Below are 26,614 nucleotides of genomic sequence, written 5' to 3'. Positions count from 1 at the left end.
TAGTGGCTTTTTACGGCCGTTTTGATATGAATCTTTTCAAAATATTTTTTGACATGAAGGTCAGGAGCTATTTATCTAAGTACCATTGATACACAGCTTGATTTTGTTCAAAAAATGATCGAAATAATTGATTTTGCTTAAAATTTGAGCTCCCTTGCGCCTATAGTTAACCTATTGTTCCTATAGTAGCACTACTGAGAGAAACTATTTTTTTATTATACGAAATAATGAATGAATTAAGTACTTTTTTTTACATAAAACGATAGCTTTTGATCCACACTTTCAAGGAAAAATATAAAAGCTTTGTAAAAATACGGTTTTGATTAGTATTTTGCCAACGCCGTGATGCTAGTGCTACTATAGGAACAGAAATTAGAAATAGTGCTACTATAGGCACATGTATTCCTATAGTGGCACAAGCGATAATAAATGCAAACATATGAATTTTCGCAGTTTTCATATTTTTCCCACAAAACCAAGATAAAAAGCTTTCAGATGATATAAAAATAATGACGCTAGCGTTATTTTTCGATTTTATACGAATATTTGTTCTTAGCTATGCGGCTATTGGTACATCGACCCTAAGCTTTTTGTGCAGTTTTGATTTCTTTCGCTCATGATCGCACGCGGTTGGGTAGCACTAGTATCGTGTCACCAAGATCATGCTCGTGGACGGACATACAGTATTTGATAATACATTTGCATTTTTTTTAATTCTCTATATAAAATGGTCATCTTTAGAGGGTTTGATCTGAGTTATTTATGGACCGATATGAACGACATTTCCAAATGAGTTCAAAAGCAATAACTGTTCGACTAAAGTTAATTTTCCAAATTTTTTTTATAATTGACATAACTAAGAAATATTGAAGAAATAGGTTTATGATGTCTTCTGCATAGTTATAGATAGAACTTGTTCATGATAAGTTTGCCAAAGATAGTTTTTGTATATGGCTTCAATATTGTCAGACGAATCGTTTAGATAAAAATGTCACTTTCTTTAAATAGTTATAACTTTTTAAGAAGGGTTTGGAACAAATATTCAAAAATGCATGTAGAAACTGTCGATAAATAACTGAGATCTAGCCTACCAAAACTGATGATTTTGTATGGTAAATCGAAAAAGTTGCAAATGTATTGTCCAATGCTGTACATGTGATTAGCATTTACGCGCGCTTTTTCGGTGCAACGACTAAGAAGACCACGCTTTACCTATAGTGGCGAGCCTGGACTATGTGGGGGTTCCACACAGTTGGGTAGTTTTGGTGCGAGTACTGGTCTCAGTCGGACTTAAGAGGTGCTCTACGGAACTTGAACCAGCGATTTTATCAAACAATGACTTGCATGGGTGGACAGCGCACCGCAGGCGAAGGAAGTATGTACGACATATAATGTTGCACCCACTTGATCCTGTACTGGATCCATCGTTTTTTCTGGTTTCGATGTTGAATTATTTCTTACTTCAATTTGTCATCTACTTCTCAATTTAGCAATCATAATATGAAATAACCGTAACAAAGATCAATGGTAACAAGCTTGAGCGACCTCTAAAGTTCATTCATGAATTTCAGGCAAAAACTATCGCAATGCACAACCTATCTCATTTTGCAGTAAGCAATCCGAAACGCGTCTAGGTTCAAATTGTTATCAATAGAAAGAGTTCATTTTACGGCTTGAAAATTACAGAATATTTAAATGATAGAGAATCCATAGATCGATAATTTCAACCTTGTTTATTTTCGACATGGTATATATGGTTTCATACAGTTCACCCAAGAATTCCAGCAAATAGATTTCCAAATTTCCGGATACCTTGCATTATTCAAGGAGTTCTATTAGGAACCTTAATGTATTATGTCGAAGGTATTGTTTCAAAAATACAAGGCTTAAGCGAGTTCAGCTAATGTTACATCCAATTTCGCAGCATATTCTTACAAATATATCTTCTTAAATTCCTTTAAGAATTACCACATCCGAAAACCTACAACTACACCAATCACCTATGAAGTTCATCCAAATTTCCGAAATTCCTACATAGATTAACGTAAGAATTTTCCATGGGTTTCGTTTAAAATAACAACAATAAATTACCGAAAAGGTAAACATTACATATAATTTGCAATTGGATTAGATGGACAAATTGATGTGAAGATTTGCGAAAAAGTTACACGTCTTCTCAGTGAGAATCGAACTCACGACTCCCCGATCTCTAGTTGGGGCGCGTTACCACTACGCCATGAGAGGACTCATGAACGCAGAAGTTAACCTGAATTCGATTTCAGCTCAATAATCACGGGGTCCTTTTTCGCAAAGTGCACCTCTTTCGGAAGAATTAGATGCCCATCCAAACACAACGCTTTCTATATATATCCAATGCCTAGCCCGAGAGCTATATATATAGAAAGCGTTGTGTTTTTGGACTTTTTCGCAAATCTTCACATCAATTTGTCCATCTAATCCAATTGCAAATTGTATGTAATGTTTAGCTTTTCGGTAGTTGTTAAACTTCCACTCGGCTGGTTAGCCGTAAACCACGATTCATAATTAAAAACAAGTAACAATAAATTGCTTAGCAGCTTTTCTTTGCATTTCACTTTTTACAAAAATTCATCGAAAATTCAGCCATGAGATTGCTTCTAAAATATCCCAAAAAATGTATCAGAAACTATCATATTTTTTTCTTTTTTTATAATTGAGATTTTTAGTCTTAGGCTGGTTTATCCCAAAATTCCAAATATATATTTGGAATCATTTCTGTTTGTATTTTGGAGGAAACCTGCAAAAAAGTTAGATTACTTCCTACGGAAATCACAGGGTTAATTCCTGGTAAAATTAATATGAGCTGTTTTAGACCTTATACATGCAAGATTATATTCCGAAAAAAATTGAGAAATTTTTCCTAAAAAGTCCTTAGAAGAACTCCATGGAGAGTTTCTGGATTATGTTCTTGCAATGGAATACCAGAGAACTTCGTGGAAAATAGGTTACTATGTTTTTATGAAAAAACTAGAGAAATTTCAAGAATAATCCGAGAAAGAATGCTTATAACAATGTATGAGGGAATATCCCAAATAAATTTGAATTATATTTATGGCCTATTATGATTATAAACCTTGTAAACTTTGAGAGCATTGATTATGCTTGTAGATCTGAAGACCTGAAATCTAAAGAGCTATTGGATGGCTTTAAATAGTCGTTGAACTCAAAGCATGGTTGAACGAATCTTGCATAGCAGCATAGCATAGACTGACTGTACATGTCAATGGTTGCTACTCCGTGATCAAAGCATGGTTGAACGAATCTATGACAAAAAGTCGAAAGGATAGAAGGTCGAAAACACAAAAGGTCGAAAAAAAAAGGAAGCAAGAGCATGAGCATGAGCATAAATGACCGTACAATTCGTAGTTGCTACTCCGTGATTGACCAGAACAATTGAAGTTGCACAAGGAATTAATGAATGGGACTTGGGATTAGCTTAACATTCTTAAATGTGCACAAATCGAGAGCTCAAATATTACAAGTCAATAACGGCGCCGGCCACGTCCTTACGGTCATCGGGGACAACCGTTGTTACTAGAGACCGAGTATACCTCTGCATCTCCACAGTTGTCATGGAAAGGATATTGGGTTAGTGGGATAAGGTAAAGATGTGGGTATCAGGTATCAGAAGGCCGGCTCCAAAGGCACGTTCCCCACCAGTTGGGAGATTTGTGCCATCGCCATATTTGAGCCTATTTCATCATCTACCCGATGGGAGAGGAAAGGGAAGGGAAAGATGGGAGGAAATAGGAGTGGGGTCCCTTGAAGAGGGAAGATCGCATAAGCGAAATGAGAGCATGTAGCTCCATACCACAATGCACAGTGGTTCGATCTGGAACAAATGTCGGACAAAACCTCAAACTCTCTTTAAAACAGCTGAAGTCATATATTTGACATATTTTATTTTATATTGAACTATTATGGACTTTTATTTTCGATTTTTTCTTGTTTGGACTGATAATTAGAATATTCAGGTTTGGACAATACATTTTCAACTTTTCCAATCTTCCATACAAAATGGTCAACTTAGGCAGGCTGGTTCGGAGTTATTTATTGACGGATTTAAATGAAACTTTCACAGCATGCCAGGCATTACTTGAATTTCAACATATATTTTTGAGTATTTTTTCTGTTACAGAAAAAGAATTGCAAATTACGACAAAAACGACCGGACTCTGGCCTTCAAGACTTTGGGATCATGTAGAACTTCGAATTATCGACAAGCATGGCTTAACCGCGAAACTAGTACTAGTAGAGAGAGAGAGGGGGGGGGGGGTAGCGCGCACTTGCCTTCACGATGGTTTTTATTTGACTGATCTTAGAGCTAGTGTTAGGGTATAATTTCTGTGGTTTCGTTGTAAGTGTATGTGTTCATGGACAAGGTTGGTAGATGTAAGGTTTGCATGTTTGTACTATTAGGTGTGTATTTAATTCAAATTTACTAATTATTTTCAGTTATGTCTGTAGGTAATTACAAGTCTCAACATTTTCCATGCACAACTCCAATAGTAAAAACAACTAGACTAAAGCGCAATTTTTGACAAAAAATATTAACTATTCATCTAAAGATATGGAAGCTCTACACAAAAACCATCATAAGTAAATATGTTCATCTCGTCTTAAAAACCACCTTATTTATTAGGGTGAAGAAAAATCGAAGCCAAATTTCAAATTTTCAAGAGCATGGATCTGGAGAACCAAACACCCGTTTAAGCTGGAAGCTCAACCGATTGGTCAGTCGCTGGTGGTGACTAATCGATTAAGTTTTCAGCTTAAACGGATGTTTGGTTCTCCAGATCCGTGCTTTTGAAAATTTGAAGTTTGGCTTCGATTTATCTTCACCTTAAATGCGCCAATTTTTCAAATTTGTAAAAAAAAAACACTACGATGAACTCGTGATTGGAAAAACCACTCAAAAAGATATACAAAAATATATGTTGAAATTCATGTGACGTCTGAAAAAAATGTGAAATTTCATGCACATTTGTCCATAAATATCTCAGATCTAACCCTGCCTTTATGCAAGTATCATCCATTTAATCAGTTTCAGCATGATTGTCATGTATTTAGCTTGAGTCTGTTATCATACTTGTTTTATCAGCTAGAGCAAGTCCACGTAGGGAATGATTTTTCCAATTTGTTTCGTTTTATCTGGAGGCTGCATGTCGAAGGAAATAGTTTCGTTCAACCATCCTAATAAGCCGAGATAATTTATGTTATCTTATTTAGTGACAGAACAAATTTAAATTCAAGGTAGTTCAATGTCCTAATAATATCAAATAAAGGTATAGACAATATTTAATTATGGTATAACACCAAAATATTGCATACATAGCTATTCAGCTAGACTAATTGAGAATCGTGGATTCCAATCCTACCAGTCGAGGGTCTTTTGGGAAAGTTAATTTTTTCGACTTTCCAGAGAATAAAGCATCATCGTACCTGCCAGACAATATAAAAATGCATGCAAAAATGGTCAATCGGCAAAGAAAGTCCTTAGTAAATAACTGCGAAAGTGGTCATAAGAACACCTGCCTGCTTAGAAGCAGGCTTTGTCCCAGTTGGGACGTAACGCCAGAAATGAAAAGAAGAAGAAGAAGAAGAGGATTGGAGCAAGTTTTTCGTTTCTTCTCGTTGGGACGGGATGCAATGCATGGCTACTGCGATTGCGATGCACGTACTAGCGTATTACAGGATTATTATTATTTAATTAGAATTGCACTCCGTACACTTTTAAACGCGTTGAAAGTGGTCTATCGCAAGTTTTCGCAAAATAATTTGTACCCTACTTGAAAGCTCTTATTTTTAGCTTTCGAATGAACTTATTATCATCGCGGGCATTCGCGGGCTACTAATGTCTTGGGGTATTTTTATTAAACATAATATGTTTTTTGAACAATTTTAACTTTAATTCACTTTGTATGAATATAATGAAATTTTTTATTCAACTCAGGTGTGCTTTATGTATATACAAACAACTTCTCTGAAGATACCATTGCGGCTTGAGCTCTCTTTAAATTCATAAATAGCTTGTGAAAAATGGATCGTAAATATTAATTTTCTTGAAAAATCATGTCCACGGTCCACTCAAGAAGCTGTATAAAATTCAAACTCCAATGAATCTGCTTCAAACTTTGGATTTGAACAACAGAAGTGTTGAGGAAGTCGGGAAAATATTACTGTTCGGATAAAACAACTTTGATTTTTGAGGTTTTGGCCGCCCTCGGACCATTGTGCAATGGGTTCGAACAGCGCCCTAAAAAGGGCACTGCAAAACGCATGAGCGTAAAGAGAGCCTATAGCTCATTACCACAGCGGGTTAAGAATAACAGGATGTCCTGAAGATTCAGGCTTCTGTATTCAGTTTCACTTAATAAGTGTTTACCAAGTAATTGGAATCGCATTTGCGCAAAAACTGGACAGTTACATATCAGGTGATACGAAGTTCCATAATCGGAGTCACAACTATCACACACAAATGAGTCAGCACGCTGAATATTTGCCATGTGATAGTTGAGTCGGCAGTGGCCTGTCAACGCTCTGACCAAGAGACTGCAATTCTGTTTTGACAGATTTGTTAAATACTTCGCCACCTTTGGAGATGGCTCAGTAATATACAATTTTGTTTGACGACACGACTCCAAACTATTCCAATATTGCTTGTGCTGAGTTGCCGCCCAAGAGTTTATCTGAAGCTTCACCCAGCACTTCGAAATTGGAATAGCCGGCTCAGGTCCAATGAAGTCATGCGATGCTCCATCGCGAGCTAGCTCATCAGCCAATTCATTTCCAGCGATGGAAGAATGGCCAGGTACCCATACAAGGTTTACAGAGTTGACTGAATTCAGTTCCTCAATTTGAGTTCGACATGCGATAACAAGCTTCGACCTTGAGTTGGCCGAAGCGAGAGCTTTTATAGCAGCCTGACTATCTGAACAGAAGTATATGACTTTACCCATTACGCGCTGTTGAAGTGCTGATTGCACTCCACACATAAGAGCAAATATTTCCGCCTGAAAAACGGTGCAGTTTCTACCAAGTGAGTAAAACTGATTTAGCCTTAGCTCACGAGAATATACTCCTGCACCAGCTCTACCTTCAAGAAGGGAGCCATCAGTGTAACATACTATATTGTTTGATATACTTCTTTCCAAATAGCCAGACGTCCACTCTTCCCGTGAAGGGAATTGTGTGGTAAATGTCCTGTAAGGAAAGTTACAAGCAATTGTGAGATCACTTGGAGCAAGGACAATTTTGTCCCAATTCACCAAAAGTGGAAACAACGAAGTGTGTGTAGATCTACGATTCACTGGATTTTTCTCCAGTAGATCCAGTACCCATAAACGGTAAGAGTAAGAAAGTGCTTCTTGTTTAAGATATATGTGTAGTGGCGCAACGTCGAAAAGGGCCTCGAGCGCTGCTGTGGGAGTTGTAAAGAACGCACCAGACATCGCCATCAAGCACATCCTTTGGAGATGGCCCAATTTTGATTGGATTGTTCTCACTTCGCCCTTTTGCCACCACACAAGACATCCATATGCCAATATTGGTCGAACAACTGTCGTGTATATCCATTTGATATATTTGGGTTTGAGGCCCCAAGTTTTACCAAAGGTTCGCCGGCATTGACCGAAGGCCATACAAGCTTTTTTGACACTGAAATCAATGTGAGCTGTCCATAAAAGTTTGGAATCTAGAATGACTCCGACATACTTTACTTGATCAGTCACATTAATCTCAGTGCCAAAAAGACGTAAAGGTCGAATTCCATCGCGGTTTCGTCTTTCCGTAAAAAGAACAACAGATGTTTTATTCGGGTTAACCGAAAGGCCATATTGGCGACACCAACTCTCGACTACCTGAAGAGCACTTTGCATCAGGTCGAATAGGGTGCTTATGCACATACCAACTATCAGAGCTAGATAGTCGTCGGCAAATCCATAAGTTGGAAAACCGCAATTATTGAGTTGCCTCAATAGCGTATCTGCTAAGTGGTGACAAGACTCCCCCTTGGGGGCATCCGCAAACACTCAATTTTCGAATCGCTGCTTGACGCAATGTCGAGAAGAGATGTCGGTTTTTGAGCATTTGATGAATCCAATTGGTAATCATTGTAGGTAGCCCATGGTTTCGTGCGGCTTCCAATATGGCATCGAAAGACACGTTATCAAAGGCACCCTCAATATCCAAGAAAACACCCAAGCACGATTGCTTCTGAGCGAATGCTTTCTCGATATCGTATACAACTTTGTGTAAAAGAGTCACAGTGGACTTTCCAGATTGGTAAGCATGTTGATTCACATGAAGAGGCATGTTTGCCAAATAAACATCACGGATGTGATGATCGATAATGCGTTCCAGACATTTCAGAAGAAAAGAGGTCAGACTGATTGGTCTAAAACTCTTCGCTTCCTCATACGACGCACGTCCTCCTTTTGGGATAAACTTTACAGTAATATCACGCCAGGATTTGGGAATGTACCCGGTAGCAAAACTGCTTACAAGTAGCTTTTTCAAAACATGTTTGATAGACTCAAATCCCTTTTGGAGCAGAACAGGATAAATCCCATCCGCTCCTGGAGATTTGAAAGGAGCAAAACTATTAAGTGCCCATTGAATCGATTCAGTAGTTACGATACTGCGAGCCGAGGCCAGAGACTCGTAACTACATGAAAAGACATTTGGTTCATCCGTAGATGCTATGTCCACACATCCGGGGAAGTGTGTATTGAATAAACATTCTAAAACTTCTTCATCGGAAGAAGTAAAGTCACCATTAGGTAAGCGAATTTCGTTACTTGGAAATCCTTAGATTTTTAAGAATTTTGTTCAACCGACTGACTTCACTCAAACTGGAAACATTTGTACAAAGGTTTTTCCAGCCGGATCGTTCAGCAGAACGAAGAGCCTTCTTGTAAGCCTTGCGAGCTGACTTGAACGACTCTGATCCAGCTGAACGGCGTCTGTTCCAACTCCTTCTACATTGTTTCCTGAGTCTAGTCAGATCGGAATTCCACCATGGGGTCCCTCTTGTAGTTTTTACAGACCGCAGAGGACATGCTTCTTCAAAAGCTTCCATAATGTAGGATGTTGTAGTATCAACGGCATCATCCAGATCACTTGGATTTTCAATGGACGGAGAATATCCATGAAATTTGGTCGCAACCAATTCAATGTAGAGTTCCCAGTTTGTTGACCGGGGATTCCTAAAACGCAAAGTCTGCGCAGTTACATTTGAATGTTCAAAGAAGATGTAGCGATGATCAGATAATGATTCCTCATCTGATACATGCCAATTCGTCAACTCGTGACTGATTCTATTCGAGCAGAGCGTTATGTCTAACACTTCTTCTCTATTAGAAACCATGAAGGTTGGGCGATTGCCTATGTTAAGTAATCCAAGGTCTGTACTACTTAAGTATTCCATCAGACTGGAGCCTCTCAAATTGATATCCGAGCTGCCCCAGATGATGTGATGAGCATTGGCATCACTGCCCACAATCAGCGGAAGGCCTTTTGTTACGCAGTGTACGACAACTCGTTTGAAGTCATCCGTTGGGGATGGTTCATCATGTGGTAAATATACCGAACAATAGACGTATTTCCTGTTGAGGTCACCAACAGAAACATCAATTGTGACAGCACATACATCTCTGGTCGTCAACTCAGAAATGAGTGTAGCAACGATAAATGGTCAATGGTTGCTACTCCGTGATCAAAGCATGGTTGAACGAATCTATGACAAAAAGTCGAAAGGATAGAAGGTCGAAAACACAAAAGGTCGAAAAAAAAGGAAGCAAGAGCATGAGCATGAGCATAAATGACCGTACAATTCGTAGTTGCTACTCCGTGATTGACCAGAACAATTGAAGTTGCACAAGGAATTAATGAATGGGACTTGGGATTAGCTTAACATTCTGCACAAATCGAGAGCTCAAATATTACAAGTCAATAACGGCGCCGGCCACGTCCTTACGGTCATCGGGGACAACCGTTGTTACTAGAGACCGAGTATACCTCTGCATCTCCACAGTTGTCATGGAAAGGATATTGGGTTAGTGGGATAAGGTAAAGATGTGGGAGTCACCAATGGTCGGTGATGCGATCCATCATATAATAACGCTTAATCGTAATCGCGAAACAATTCGATTATCGCATTGTACACCGAACAAAACAAACACTACTAACGATCCGCGGTGCTTTTTCATTTCACTATGCGAACAACGCGCAACATGATTGATCCTGCCCTCATCGCCCGCCCTCTCAGGAGCAAGCGTCAAGGTCGAAGGATCAAACACAACTCAGGTCGAAAAACAAAAACAGAAAGGACAAAAAGTCAAACATCTTTTTCTACGAAGGAAAAGATTTCTACTAAGCAAATCACTTTCGAACCTTTTGTCTATAAACTGTATTTCAAGTAATTTGTGAATAAGATTGAACTTCAATCTTGGTATCAACCTTGTTCATAATCCTCCGAAAGACCATTGGCTACGTTGTTAAATATGGAGGCCTACAAACTTAAAAAAAAAACGGATTACCGTGAAATTTCACTGCAATCTCAACAGCTGAAGCACAGACAAACAAACGTAACACTTAGAACAAATTGGGATCAAAATCATAGTCGAGAGAACATGTACGCCCAATGCAAATTGTAGTGTTATTTTCGTGCAATTAGGTTAGGCTCTAATCTTCATGAAAACGATGCAAATTTTAGCGAAAATGGCAAAAATAGCATTTAAATCGCGGATATATTGAAGCATGTCGTGTTCTTAAGCCCGGACACATGAATCAATAACCCGGACACTTATAAATCAAAATCCGGACAGCTTCAATTAAATTGACCATTTTTATATGAAACACATTTGACTAAACTTTGAAACCAATAGAAAATTATTTTTCTGAGAACACAGTACTTATGTACACTTGTATATGATATACTATAAAAGCACAACTTAAAAAGTAATTTGATTTTTTTTATCATTAATCATGATTTTAATAGTTTTTATGTGCATGATTATTGCCTTATCACTAATTATATTGGTTTTCAACTTTTACAATTCCTCTACGAATATGCTTCACAAATATTCGTTAATACTGCAGATTTATGACGATATCAGCTTATGTCCGGCTATTTTTGTTCTTAAAATAATTAAATTATACATATAATCACCATTTTCACTCATAAAACTTTACAATCTATCATCACATTTAGCATCCCGAACAAAAGTACCGTAATTTAGGGTGAAATTGATCATTTTTCACGGTTTTTCTAGTCTGTTTTTTATAATGTTAACAATGCCAAACAACTAAATGCAGGAAACAAGTACGAAGGTGAGCCTCATCGAATTATGTAACGAAATTTTCTAACAAATGTCATATTAGTCTTAAAAAATGTCTCTAAAACAAAAAATCAGAGGATCTCATTTCGGGGTGAAATTGATCACTTGTCAATGCCATTATTGTTAGTTTTCAAATCAACTCCACATGATAAATTTGAGCTCCCTGAATCCGAATATGCTTGTCAAATTCTTAATAATGCAATATTTATATAAATAACGAACAGTTAAATTTTAAGAATAGCGCGGAAAACGCCTAAATGTATGCAATTTCCTAAGGAATTCAATGATATCTAACAGAAATTCAATTATTTCAACCATATGAGCTAATTGGTACGAGTTTTTGTGATGAAATCTGGTTAAGGATTATATCTCAAGGATCCTCACAAACTTTCAGGTTTATACCATGTTCAAATCCTTGCTTATGAATAGAAGTTCATAGGTGTTTGTCGATACTGCACCGTGCATGATTTTGAAATTTTACATTATTTTCATAGTAATAAACATTCTTTAACGCAAAAAACTTCACAACACACAATTCGACAATAGTTACGACAAGCAACGTTCATTTACTGCAGCTTACATTGATATTTGTGCTCCATTGCGAATAAATAAAATCGTGTGATACGATGATCAATTTCACCCTTCTGATCAATTACACCCGATTTTACGGTACTATCATTTATCCACACTTATGATATGTTAAATATTATTTCATAGAAAACTGATAACATAAACTGATAGAGATCAATGAAGTACTGATTTTACAGAAATATATTTGACAATATTTGAATTTCAAAGGAAAACATAATAAAAAGTTGAGAAATAATGATCAATTTGCCTCCGGATTACGGTATTTTCAAGCAGACAGCCAGATACATATTGTGCAGTGTGATATTGGTCCTATTGCGCTTCACTTTGTTCGTTTTGTACGAGAAGTATTTGATTTTCGAATGAAATAGTGTAACACCATTTCCCATACAAATGGCAACACTGTTTTAGTGTAACACGCAAGGCTGGGAATTTTACAACTGGGCTCATGCACGATGCACTGAAAAAAATCCACACGTCAAGGTCATGTGTATTACTTACAGGTTTGTGCAATAAGAAAACCACATGACTCGAGTGTGATAGTTATATGAATTTCGTCATTGACTGCACGACATTCACGGTATCAACATTAAATCGTCGTTAGAATCAAAACATGAATGTCTTAAATTTAAATAATGAAAACTGACTACTATACTTATTGAATACGAATGTAGTGGCTTAAAATAGCCATATATGATAGAACATAAATATCGTGAGATTGAAATAAGAAATTTGGTAGGAGAACCCTTGCCCCTCAAAATACGGATTCAAGGATCCTCTGCTTGTCGCAAGCTCATTTGAATGTTTTTCCACAAACAAGTGAGCCAGCAACAAGCGGAGCGCCGCAAATCCATAGCTTCGGAAGCCCGGGATTAGCATATTCCATTTTATTCAAATCTGAAAACAAGGAATATCTGTTAGTGGAATCCGATTGTTCTCCTAAACCATACATTATATCAAAACTGAAGGAGAAAGCTTCCATAACTTATGTGATTATAGAATCTTTGTTGTCGGTTGTTGAATCACTCCATAAAGCAAAACTAAAGAATTCAATGTGTAACAAACACGATGTTTGCAAGAAAATTACAACAAATTGAAATGGCCGTTCGTGGATCGATCCATAATTTTAATCACACAGAGCAAGCGTATGGATTTTTATCAGTGGACGGGAGGTGGATTGAACACCTAACCAAGATTTATTGAAGGGAGATTCAGCAATCTAGGCAGTCAATGGGTTGCAATGTGAGGTGGCAGTGACAGCTGGCGAGCTGGCTAGCTGGCGAATATGTTTGCATGTATCGTTTCTATGGGATTGTTAGGGATTGTTTACCACATAAAACAAATCCTACCGGGAATCCCCCCAAGAATTCTTAATAAGATTCCTCTAGCAATTCTCCCATGAATTTATCTAAAAACTCATTAAATGATGTCTTAAGATATGCTAAAAATGAATTCCTTAGAAATTTGCTCCAGGAAATCCTTCAGCAGTCCAACAAAGGAATGACAACAAAAGTTGCCAATCCCGGGAACATTTCCCAGGAAGAGATTTCCCGGGATTCCTGTGGGTAATTTTCTGTTTCCCGGGATTCCCGTATTTCCTGGGATTTCCATATGTCACTGGATTTCCGTATTAATCTATATAAATAAAAATGGAGTGGTGTTTGTATGTCACGAAATGGCTTGATAACGGGTTATCGGATGTTCAAAACTCTTCTATTGTTATGTTCCTGAAGTGTTCCGACGTGTTTGTGTGTATAAAAAGCTCAGGATATTGAACGCAAAAGTCTGAAAAACGGGATTGAACGGAACTGTCATTTTGTACGGGACGTTTCAGGGCGTTTTTCAACAGCCTACTTGATGGCAAGACGAAGTTTGCTGGGTCCACTAGTTTTCTATTAAAAAACGAATTGATCATCTATTTTCAAACGAAAACCATCGCACAATCATTCTAACCAATGACCTCACAAGATCACTAGTTTTATTTTGATGTTGATTTGTTTTTTTTTTGTGGGCTTCGTGGCCATGCGGTTAATGTTACCAAGCTTTTTGTATGAAAATTTATAAATTTTTGTATAAGCCGTAACGCGTGAGCCTACGCCCCCCTCCCTTATGGTACCTTAAGCGTTACGTAATTTGTGGATGCCGCACTATCGCAAAGCAAAAATAACTTCACAAATCGAATATGATCACAATAATCTGTTACGTACCCCAGTTGGTCTTCGCTAGAACAATCTCTTCAGGCCGACTGGAAACATCGAATCGAAACCGGCTAGTATGTTGTTTACAAACTGAACATGGTGATTATATTGTTTTTCTACGTCAAGCCAATCTCCACTAGTCATTGACAAAATCCTAAGAACAGTACTTTCAATACTTCTCCATAAAGTGTAACGCTATCAATTGAATCCATCTCGTAGGAATGACCTCAAAGTTAATATCGATCACATTGCATTCTTGCACCATGGCTTCGACCCAACCTGACATGGTTCGGTTTTATTGCATCGAGGTTCAAGTTTGGATTTAAGTATGGGGTATTGATAAAACCATTCGGAGCATTTGCTTGAAGATAAATTTTCTGGATGAAGACAAGCTGCAATGTGTTGCAACTGTTATGGGCTCAACATCCCCATATTCTAATACGGTCAGCAGTATGAAAATGTGAACGGGGTGAGGCAGCATCGATTGATCGCTTTTTTTTGCAACTTCCTTACCACTATTGAAAGTGCTGTTGGAGATCAGTAGCCATCACGACGATCGTGCAGGTAGGTAAGGAGTGTTCATGTTATAAAGTGGACACCCTGTGTATGCTATATGTTATTAATTTATTGATGAAACTGTAATCGGTTTTATGTACGTCATTCGACTAATACTGAACAATGTTGTAAAAATAAAAAGCCACCCAAATATTTTGTTGTAAACGAATAAGCAACAGCATTTAGAACAGCTGGGTTTTTAAGGATAAACAACTAATTATTTAATGATTGTAAGATTTAGCAATTCCAATTTTTGATTTCCCAAAACGGCTTGTCAATAAGAAGCCATTTTGTAATAAAAATACTCAAGATAATAGGAGCAATTGTTTTTTTTAGATACATATCATAAACAAATTTGCCTCATTTTTATAGAAAAGCATTTTAAATTGAAATGGAACTAAAATGAGCAGAATTATTTCGTTTAAAGTATATACTGAAGGAGGTACTAATATAGTCTTGATATGGAGTACCTCTTTCGCTTTCATTTACTCATAATAAATAATAATTGCTATAATAAAAGCGCAATAGAGAAAAATGTATTATTTTCGAACATCCTGTCAAAACACAAGAGAACATTTTCAAAATTGGCATCACTGTTACAATTGAATCCCTTTTTTCATGTATAGTTTCCATTATTATTATTATGAGAAAACCGATCGTCACATGTGTAGAAAAGTAGAGAACAGCGGTTATGAAAAAATTTAGAAGATGTGACAAGGTGTCCACATTATAAAATGAACAGTCCTTAAGGTACCTTACCTTTGGCGACCTGTGCGCTTGATTTGGAGAGCTTATCAATAAGTAGAAATCTTGTTGACCCCGTCACAAATACCTTTGCTGCTGTTCTTCTGACTACCTGTTTACTGGTGCAACATTCGCCCGCCGCACAGTGGAGTAATTTGGGTCAATCACGGGCAAAATTATTCCCTGCCCTCAGCGATCTTCGTATGCCCTAAAATTGACTTATAGCTTCCACGAAATCACGAATTTACAATGTCCTTAACAATTAATAAAACAAAAAAATAATAATATTTATTCTAAATAAATAGTGTTAACATATAAAAAAAAACATTGAAGGAGCTACTTTTACGCAGACTTATCACATTTTTCGATGTTTTTAACGTCTCCTTAGTATAACCACAACATGCGGCCTACTATTAACTATACTTAAATAAAAAAAAAAATAATTTACAATACATTGTTGGAATAATTCAAAGTAACCTTATAAATCATACACTTCAAACTAATTATCAGAACTCAAAGTCTGAAATATTTCCTTTGAAAGCTGGTGTACCTCAATGCATTATTCTGGTGTAAATATTGTACAACATATTCACTTCTGATTTACCTGAGTTACCTCAGGGATGTCAAATATCTTTATTTGCGGATTACACAGGCCTCTACTCAAATTACGAAGCCTGCGTGTCATCTGTAGTAAATAGCAAAAAAGTTTGATTTTTTTTCATACTTGCAAAAATTAAAGATTCACCTATTGCTTTCAAAACTCAACTTTTAATATTCCCACATGAACAAAAAGCTCTTCATTCAAAAATTTCAAGTAGATATGTTGCCACAATATTCTATTATATTTCACGATAAATACTTTATACATTTAGGTTAAGTTCATTGAAAAATGTTTTTTTTTTCTTATAAGCAAGTGTATTCAATTCGTCTGTAAAAAATCTGAACTGCTATAAACTCTAATATAATGTTAACAAAAGCTTAATTTTGTTTTACCAAATTAGCCTAACGCAGATCACTTAGAAATAAGAAATGAATATTATATAATAATTACGAAAGAAAAATCTATGTCTTAAAAATATAGCGGGATCAAAGACCTCAATTTGTCAAATTCGAAATTATGGCCACGCGTTTGTTATAGGTACTCCTCTGTGGCCGGGTTCTACTGCCGCATAATGCGCCGGACGGACACTGTGGGAGTCTTGTGGTGGACTATCCTCCTCTCGTGCTACGTAGAACGCTAATGGTACTCTTTGTTACCGGGGTGAGTTTAAAATGGTATTTAATGGCGTGAAGAATGGTTTGTGCGCGCGGGCGAGTTCATCAAACTTCGATGCAACTACAGGTACCTATTGCATCAATGAGTTCCGATAAGAGCTAATTGAACACCGATCGGTTGATCTATTAGTGCACATTATGTCAGATCGCAGGTTGATGACGATGAGAAACGATGTGTCATGGTAGGTGTTGTGTTATAACTTCTGGAGCTTCTATATTGCAATAAGATGATTCGATATTGAGTAACATTATTAATAAAGCTTTAATCACAATGATCTCTTATTTTTAATATCCTGACGACAGTAACAGATTATTCCAGATGGTAAAATTAATTTCAATATGACATTAGTTATTGTGTTAATCAAACGACTCTTACGAATTATTGAAATGATTATAACAGAAACTTCCATCCACGACTAGATATCTCGCAAGATATTGTCTATGCAGCATATTACTATAAACTTGTACCTATCTCTCAAATTGGAAAGAATAATCCAGTAATATTTTTTGAAATAGAAGAGTGTTGTCAATCTAGTTCTAAAAAACAATTCAAATGTTTTTTGTTGATAAATCAAAGTTTCATGAAGATTATTACCTAGTTCAATTATATACAGGTCGATTTGCGGTAAATAAACTAATGTTTTGCTGACATAATTTTGGACCAACATATAATAAGGACGACACACCTTCATAAATTAAGCCATCACTATCCAAATTGAATAGTACAGTGAAATCAGCGTCAAATAACCTAAAGTAGGTTGAGATTTGCTCTTCTATCCAATATCTGCCGAAGAAGTAGTATCATTTGTAGGCCCAGTAGTAGGTCGGAGGACAAAAGGTCGAATTACCAAACGGCCAAAAGGACAAAAGGCAAAAGGATGAACGAAAAAATGATTTAAGTCTTAATTTATTGGGTTTATTCATACATTCATCATTTTTGGCTTCCATACACATCGGGTTATTTTTGAATATCTAGGAGGTAAAAGATTCCAAATCTGTTCACAGATACAAAAATCGACTTTGAACCCTATAAGTAAAAGCAATAATTTGATACGCTAGAGTACCGATGCATTATTCAACCAGCATAGTGGCCAAGCCTGATTAAGGTGCGCGCTTTTGAGAGTTTAAGGTGATTATAAAATGAAGCCAAACTTTGAATTTTCAAGTGCACAAAACGAGAGAATCTGACAACAGTTCGCGTTGAAAATCAATCAAATTGCTCGCTTGCTGGTGGGAACCATTGGGATAGATTTTATATGCGGAGCGCTATTTGGTTCTCAAATCTTGTGCTCTTGAAAATTTTAGGTGTGGCTTCGTTCTATAATCACCTTAATGGTGACAAACTGTTTTCTCCAAAAGGTATAAATAGCGGTATCTTTTTCTAAAGAGACTCTATGCAAAATGGTGAAGAATGATAATTGTATAAAAATCGACTACTTCAATATTTCCCAAAAGTAATGGAGTAGAACGACATGCACTAAACAAAGGACACGGGTATACCACAAAAGATCACAGAAAACATCTCGAACAGAAAAAAAAACAAATTAAGGACACCCACTCGCCCTCTTTGGCGTTATGAAATTGGTGATTGGGCCCTAAAATATTTATTGGATGGACGGAGTTGTAAAAGTACAACATTAGTTGGCCATGCGATGTAGAGCCCGAAAAACATGTATTTTTTTAGTTTTCGATGTCTAAGCGTGATTTTAGAAGAACTGGAGGACATCGCTTTAGCTTTATTTTGATATAAAAATAATTGTTATCTATCCACCTAGCAGTGCAATGTGAAAATATTTTTTTTTATGTTTGCTCAAATCGAGTAGCAGTCTTTAGCAACGTTTTAGATAATGATAATTGAAACTTTTTCTTCTCAGTCATCAAATTTGTACAAACGTTTGTTCAAGAGTTACAGAGCATTTTGTGTAAAATACTAATACAACCAGATTTTTTAAATTAACTTTTCCATAACGATTTTAGCAAAAATGTTTATTCTAGAAAGTTGTCCACAATCGAAAAATCATTGTGCTCGAAGACACCAACTTTCAATCTCTTCTTCTTTTAAAGTTGATAACAATTTAAGTTAAAAATAGTCACTTTTTGTCACAAAATATCATGAAAGATGATTCTTTTAGGCTAATGATCAGGCATTGTTTCATTTTGTTCCGTCGTGTTCCAATGCTTATTAGGAACTACTGTTTATGAACCCATTTAGAGCAATTCATAAAATAATAATAAAATAACATGAAAACATGCCCCATTTGATCAGCTGTCATTCTTTACGTCGCTCACCCTTATACACAGCAGGGTGCAGAGCTACTTGGGCGCTTTCATGATTCACTTTGGCATGGGGAGTTTTTCTCGGCCGGATTGTTATTTTAATTAATGCTTTGTAATAAGAAGCACTTCAATTCCACGCATATTGTGGCCAAATATGAGCTCAATTCATAAATCAATCCTATCTGTTCATCAATAATTTAAACTGGGTGCACTGGGTACATACATGGGTCCTACATGATGATCATAGCCTCCAAAAATATGAGAAGTTCTTCACATAAGTGCGTACCCGTTTGCCTATCTTATTTGCAGTGTTGTTATTTTATTTTAAGTAAACGTTTCAGGTGTCAGTCAAAAAAAAAAAATTGCAATGAGTTGCCAAATTCGGGAAGGCATAGTTTTATTTGAATGGACTAGATTGAGAGAGAGAGTTCTAAATTATAATTTAATTGCACGGTGTTCTCTTTGTTTTAAGAAAATGTTCGTGTTATTGGGTAATCTCAGAAATCTAAAAGAGTTGTGCGCTAATAGTAAAAAAATGTTTTTTTAATAAAATTTAAAATGACGGCTCTATTCAAAATGGCCGCCTTAATTATTATCAATTCCATATGTAAGCTACATCCTTCCTATATATGATGCTATTACAGTGACTCAGTGCACTGAACATTATATGTGTTTTAGGGAAAATATTCTACATATCACGAGAAGAAATACAAGAGATTTATAAAAACATGGACTTTCTCGCAAACCTTGCTGGCTTACAAAGGATACGTATTTTTTTATATGTTAGCATTTTCTAGCGAACAGCGACAAAAAAAAAATTCTGACGGTGTATGCCAATTGTGGTCTGGTTTCAGCGAGAATAATCCATTATTATCCATGGCAGACAATCATCTATTAAACAATGCAGTGAACACACACACCAAAGCATGTTATTTACTGTTAGTTTAGGTATTAGGTTATAATGGTTGTCCAAAGAAGTTGTCTACAACTCGATGTGTGACCTGACATAACAAACCAATGTGCTATAATACAGGTGAGGAGATGATTATGTATAATACACAACTGTTTGTATGTATTAGTGCACTGATTGTGTTTTCACACAGCAACCATTTGCATTATGACTATGTGTGACGTCATACAGTTCCTTATCGAAAGTTTCTAAGGCTGCGTTGCTAGTCCCCCTCTCGTTACCAAGGTTGTTTAGTGTGTTGTTACTCAAACAATAACACGAAAAAATATCACCACGGGAAGACGGCACTCGAGGTATTTCATGTAATTTACTTTTAACTTTTGTTTTATTTTAGGATGGATTTTTACAATGCATAAGATGAAACTATAAGTTAAACCGTAAAGTACTGAGCCGCGGATTACTTGCAGATAATAGGTGTACATGAATTTCACTAACACTTTGCATTAGATGATGCATTCGTGATTGTAGTGCTGTAGTGCTTATTCAATTTGATAGGGAAAATGAAAAAAAAAAGTATTTTAAATCGTGAATTGATTGCCAACAAACATATTCCTGGAATATGCTTGTACGACTTTTACGTCTAGGTGTTAGCTGCTGTTTTTTCGGTCTAATCTTAGCTTGTTCCACGATATGGAACGTTTTGTACTCACTCTTAGCATTCCATTGGAACGGTATGACGTCACCCATATTCCCCTCAATGTTTATTTTGATTTTTCACTGCACTAATACAATCACACACAGACCTTCTCCTCACCTCTTCTATATCACATTGATAACAAACATCTATCTGTGCATTTATTTTAATCGCAGTAGCCAATCAAACAACATCAACTAGTGAACTGCTCGTCTACCTTCTCCGCATCTCAATTACGCTCGGGTAAGTATACCTACCAACTAATGCCGTAATTTCCAACGTAATAAGACGGTCTAGTTTCAAGGTTCCGGCACAGAAATCCGCAATGAACAAAGAGGCGCCCGATGGCCTTGAACTGAGCCAAGGTGTGACACCGCTCAACCTGAGCACAGAATCCGGTTTCTATGCCGATTGGAAGCAAAGCTACCACGTGGACACCGAGCAGGCCATACTGAATCCATATCCAACTGATACAATCATGGCGTCGATCACCCGATTGATCTCCACTCTGTGCGCAAAGTTTCAACTTTCGCACACGATAGAATTCTCTGCAATTGACACGTTGGAACAGTTTGTGATCAAGGTCATTGCCGGCGAGCGTGGAGCTTCTGTGGGAGAAAACTATCTCAAACAAATGCCGCTGTACGCTGTGAGCGTAGTGAATATGGTCAGTAAGTACTTCGATGCCCATATCAAACTGGACTGGAACGGTTTTCAACGGATGTTTGCGAAATATAGCCCGGGCGTTCCGTGGTCCAGCAAACGGATGATGGAGTTGGAGTATGAGGTTATGAAAAAGTTAAACCACAAGGTCAGCATGAGGAGCCTTTTTTATAGATAAGCTCGATTGTACTTACAGCTACCGTCGTTTTGGGTGAGATTGAGCCATAAATTCATAGGGGTGCCATAATATGCACTGTCGTGACGAATCGCACCTTGCCAATTTCGCAGGGATAAACAACTTTTGAGTGAAAAATACTACGTTTGGTGTAAAGATGATCATAATATTTCAATACAATTTTTCAGCTATAGCATCTCAGACAAGGGGCCCATATAGTCGTAGCGGTAAACGCGCAGCTATTCAGCAAGACCAAGCTGAGGGTCGTGGGTTCGAATCCCATCGGTCGAGGATCTTTTCGGGTGGAAATTTTCTCGACTTCCCAGGGCATAGAGTATCTTCATACCTGCCACACGATATACACATGCAAGAATGGTCATCGGCAAAGTAAGCTCTCAGTTAATAACTGTGGAAGTGCTCATAAGAACACTAAGCTGAGTAGCAGGCTCTGTCCCAGTAGGGACGTAACGCCAGAAAGAAGAAAAAGATCTCAGACAATATTACTGTATTCTTACAAATAGGCTGTCAGGAGTGCTGAATAAAATAGACCCGTTAAATTATTGGCTATAATATAAGCCATACCATGTCAGGCTTAAACTGTGCCCTCTTTAAACGGCGTGAATGACGACGTAAAATAATTTGTAAAAATAAAATGGATGCTGCTTCTGCAAAAAGGTACATAGAGAATAGGGAGTCGATGCCGGTTATGGACCCTTTGCGTATTATGGACCCCCTACAGAAAAAACATAAAATTAACACTCAAAGCAACTTTATTCCTATGAAAATCCACCGGGGGAACTTCGATTAGCAGTTTCAGGCAAAATATTTGGTTTGAGACGCATAAATACAGATATTTGAACAGTTTTGTAAATGAAACCACACAAGAGGGTCCATAATACGCATTTCCAGGTGGGTCCATAATAGGCTCGTCGGTAGCGAGCCGGATTACATGGGAATCAAATGGAGGGTCCATAATACGCAACGTCAAATTTGTAAACAATCCTATTATGGACCCCGGGAGGGTCCATTATAGGCATTCGAACAACAGTTTTTCAAATGCATATTTCGCTGGAAAAATCGAATGATTTTGTATGTTTCATAGACGTACTATGAAGTAAAGACATTGAAATTGTTGTTAGACTCCACAAAACGTAAATGCGTCTGAGATATCATTGCGGAAAAGCGTCTAGAATGAATTTCAGCTACTAAGGGGTCCATTACTAGCATTGAAACCCTATATCTACAAACAATGTATCTATTCTGTTATTATACGTTTTTACTTAGAAAAGTTAAATGAAATCAATGCAATGCATATATCAACCAACATTGTAGATCCTCTGTTTGGGTTCTTAGACAACATTATTTCTAGTGTAAGTTCTTTAGAACCTTTTATAATGCTACGAGGTCACTTTTTAGATGTACATTTGATTTGCATCTGATGCAAGTAAATGTTTTTTTTTTCAGTTTTGATCAACTTAGAATTGCCATATTATTGACGGTAATTACGAAAAAAAAAAAACGATCAAAACTGAAGTGTCAAATTTGTCTGCTAGCTATGGACCAATGCACGAGTTCACTAATTTGACGTTTGAGCGGTGCCGAATTCACTCGTTGCCATGGTTACGTAAATAACACGGCACCGCTTAAAAGTCAAATAGTGAACTCGTGCATCGGTCCAAGCTCTGATGTTCTGATCTCTAAAATGGGCAATTTAAGTATCTATAAAAAGTGCACATTTTTTTGAATATATATATATATATATATATATATATATATATATATATATATATATATATATATATATATATATATATATATATATATATATATATATATATATATATATATATATATATCATCATATATATCATTGCAGGAATAGTTTTGGCATCACATGGAAGGTACAATTGGTTTGGTACCGCCAATGATAAAGAACATTTTTGATGCTCATTGCGACCAGCTGGCTTGCAGAGGTCAAGACGTAGATGTTCTGCAAAACGAATGGCGAAGCAGGGGCATCAAAATAGTTGAGAAAATGTTAATGTTTACTGACAAACAAATTGAATATTACTTTGGAAGCCCAAGTAGCACACAAGTTATAATTGAGGCAAAGTAACTATTATATGACTAAATCTAGCTATATATCTGTTTATATGCCCTAATTATAACATGTGTGTTACTCGGGAGAGTTCCAGTTCTCAACAGCGGGACAATGCAGCTATTGTCGAGGCGGTGAAGCGAAACGACATCTATTATTTCATTGGATCAAATAGCCGGGAGGTTATGTATCCCGAATGTAACAAACATTCGTCGATGTCACAACGGAGATACCTGTCTTGGCAAAAAGGATTGGGAAATATTTTGAAAAGTAAGATGACGTGTTTCCAATGAAATCGGCGTAAATTTTACTCTTACTGAAAAAGTTACTACAAAAGTACAAACATGGTATAGCAATCGGTGGTTTCGATGTGGCCAAATATTTTTTCACAAAACATATTTTTTACCGAATGATACAATGATTATAAAATATTGTGATGAATAATTTATAGAACTAGCCAAAACACAGAAAGTCAATAAAAACTACACTGAACATGAGCCATTTTATTTATATCCCCCTACCACGTTCCTGGCAAATTTGAAGGGCAGGCCGGTTTTTACGACCTTGGTGAAAAAGCAAATTAGGAACTAAAACAGCAAAACACTTCTGGGCTCAATCTCACTCCCAACGACGGTATAAGATTAATTATGTTCACATGCAATCCTCTGATACGTTCTGATTTCTGCTTATTTTTCTTATTTCCTAGATTTACCACTCCCTTCTTCTGGGTGCGGTAGAACGCTTTGCTAAGGATCACATTTTAACAGTCGGCGTCGTCCGAAAGGATCATTTCGGAAAGGTCGGAGTTAAGTTGTTACGAGTGGTCTATGCGCAAAGGTACAACATCTACAAGAGGTAAAACCACGATTCAGACAACATGTTCCCACCGGACGATCATTAATTTACTCCCAAAACGCTTTGTTCCCGTTGACAGCTTGCGACCGCGTGTGAGTTCCGAGGACATGTTCGTACGGTTCAAGTCGAACAAATTGATTCTGGCAGCCGCGATAGTTATGGCCATCCTGAAGCTGTGCGGAATCGATCAGCAGCAAGTAGTGGACCGTGTCGCTGAAACATTATCGAACGAATGTTTTGTCGAGGCGATGAACATAATCTTCTTACGGGACGCTATACTGAATGTATTTAATTGACCATCAACGAAATATATAAATTTGACTTTCCTCTGGGTTTATACACAACGTGTGCTGTGGTATCCAGTGCTGGGAATGGTAATAGTAATAGGCTTGAATTTCGCGAAAATCACGTGGCTCTTCCCAGTACAGTAGTTCAAAAACGTGAACCTCGTCGAGTAGCCTATGTTAAGTGCATGAATATTCTAAATCGTTAGTGTCATTGAAGGCTCTCAATGCGGGAAATAGAACATTTTTCTACAGTAATTTTGGGTTGCCCTTAGCAACGGGTGTTTTGCAATTTTCAAGGCTTTCTGCCTACAGCAACGATGGGCGTGAGTTTCACTGGCTTCGCTGACTGTGATTGGCTTTGCTTGGCTACTGTAGAGTGAATTTCAGAATTTTTCCCAACCCTGGTTGTATCACAACACTCTACACATAACACAAGTGTGTACCACTTTGCGGCAGCTTAAAGTCGCATTATTCCAATGGGTCTAAGCATGGGTCAAGATATATGATTACTTTTACGACAATGGATACAACATGCCAACAGCTTATACAATCCGTACGAGAAATGACGTGATCCGGCCAAGTTTTTATAATATGGGTTACGTCATTATGAGCTGCAGAATGTAGACAGCATTCTTATTGTTATATCACATATTATAGCATGACCAATCAGCATCAGAACTTTATTTCTACGCCAATGTAAGTAGATTTGAAAAAAAAGATAATATCAGATGTGAGGGGACGTGCCTGGTGTAGTGTTTAAAACACATACCTCCGAGATAATCACTAATGAAGGTTATAGTGACAACTTCCTTCAAAAGTGAAGTGAAGCCATTCGTCCTGAGAAAAACTAGACTAGTGTTAGAAATCTCATTAACAAAGATATAAATATAATCGGATCAAAACAAGAGAAAATAATTGAAGGCTGGTTCGTCTATCAATTACCTTTCGATTTTACTAACCAGTTTAATCTGATGTTCGTTTTGTAAAGGTCAATCGGGCATATCATCCTGAGCAGAAATAGATAACAAACGAATATCATAACATGGTATTAAATTAACAATCAGCATACCAATGTATGTTCTTCATAATGAGGACTCTGCACTTGAAAAGAAAGTATCCGTCTATATCGTTGCATGGGGAATTTCTTGACAGAAATGCTTAAGAAAATCAGTTTTCTTTGATCGCAATCTGAATAGAACTGTAATTTCAATTGAAGCTCTCTGTATAAAATTCCTTGGTCATTTCTTTCGCAGAAAGTTTTACTTTGCTTGAGCAGAATATCATACTTACCATAAGTTGAGAATAAAAGGCAGAATACCAAAAATCAATAACATTTATTTTCCAACACACATCAAAGCATACGCATTGATGACCGTACAAATTGTAGTTGCTACTTCATGATTGACTGAAATAATCAAAATTGTACAGGGAACCAACAGATGCAGCCTGGAAGTAGCATACCATCTTCAATGTACAATTTCGAGAATTATAAATTTAGTAAAGGAATATTAGTGTGACGATTATTACTACTAGAGACCGAGATCACCTCTGCATCTACATGCTTTTCACAGGAAGCAGTTTGATTAGTGGGAGGGTTCAAAAGCTATATGATCAGAGTTCACCATTATAAGTGCATGTTACCTTAATTTTAAAAGTTATCTATCAGTGCGCTGACATTTTTCAAAGGCTATTTTTAATAAATGCGACAAATTCATAGGTTATTTTTAATGATTGAAATTCAAAGGGTATAATAATTAATTGATACAAATGAATAAAAGAATAAGTACGTGTATCTCAAATTCCTATTAAACACAAATAAGAGCATTATAGTGACGAAGCTTATAGTGACGAACCATCCATAGTTTGTTTGACGGTAAAATAAATGTAACATTAAGCATGAAACGAGCTCACCAAATG

At 36.9% G+C, this 26,614-nt stretch overlaps 1 protein-coding gene across 2 annotated transcripts; it reads left to right on the top strand.

The window, feature by feature from the left end:
- Positions 1–20,750: 20,750 nt before the first annotated feature.
- LOC5564508 lies at positions 20,751–24,782 on the top strand. 2 transcript variants are annotated; one of them, XM_001648791.2, is made up of 4 exons: positions 20,751–20,862; positions 20,924–21,430; positions 24,262–24,410; positions 24,490–24,782. In XM_001648791.2, the coding sequence occupies exons 2-4, from the start codon at positions 20,945–20,947 to the stop codon at positions 24,704–24,706; spliced, it is 852 nt and encodes a 283-aa protein (XP_001648841.1). In that variant the 5' UTR covers positions 20,751–20,862; positions 20,924–20,944; the 3' UTR covers positions 24,707–24,782. The 2 variants fall into 2 exon arrangements, with proteins under 2 accessions (XP_001648841.1, XP_021701079.1); XM_021845387.1 differs by having other exon boundaries at positions 20,761–20,862; positions 20,917–21,430.
- Positions 24,783–26,614: the final 1,832 nt, after the last annotated feature.

Source organism: Aedes aegypti, chromosome 2 (genome assembly GCF_002204515.2).
Source record: "Aedes aegypti strain LVP_AGWG chromosome 2, AaegL5.0 Primary Assembly, whole genome shotgun sequence".
In the NCBI taxonomy this organism is placed as follows: Eukaryota; Metazoa; Arthropoda; class Insecta; order Diptera; family Culicidae; genus Aedes; species Aedes aegypti.
The sequence above is the reverse complement of the archived record's forward strand: the minus strand, read 5'-3'. Positions and strand labels throughout refer to the sequence as shown.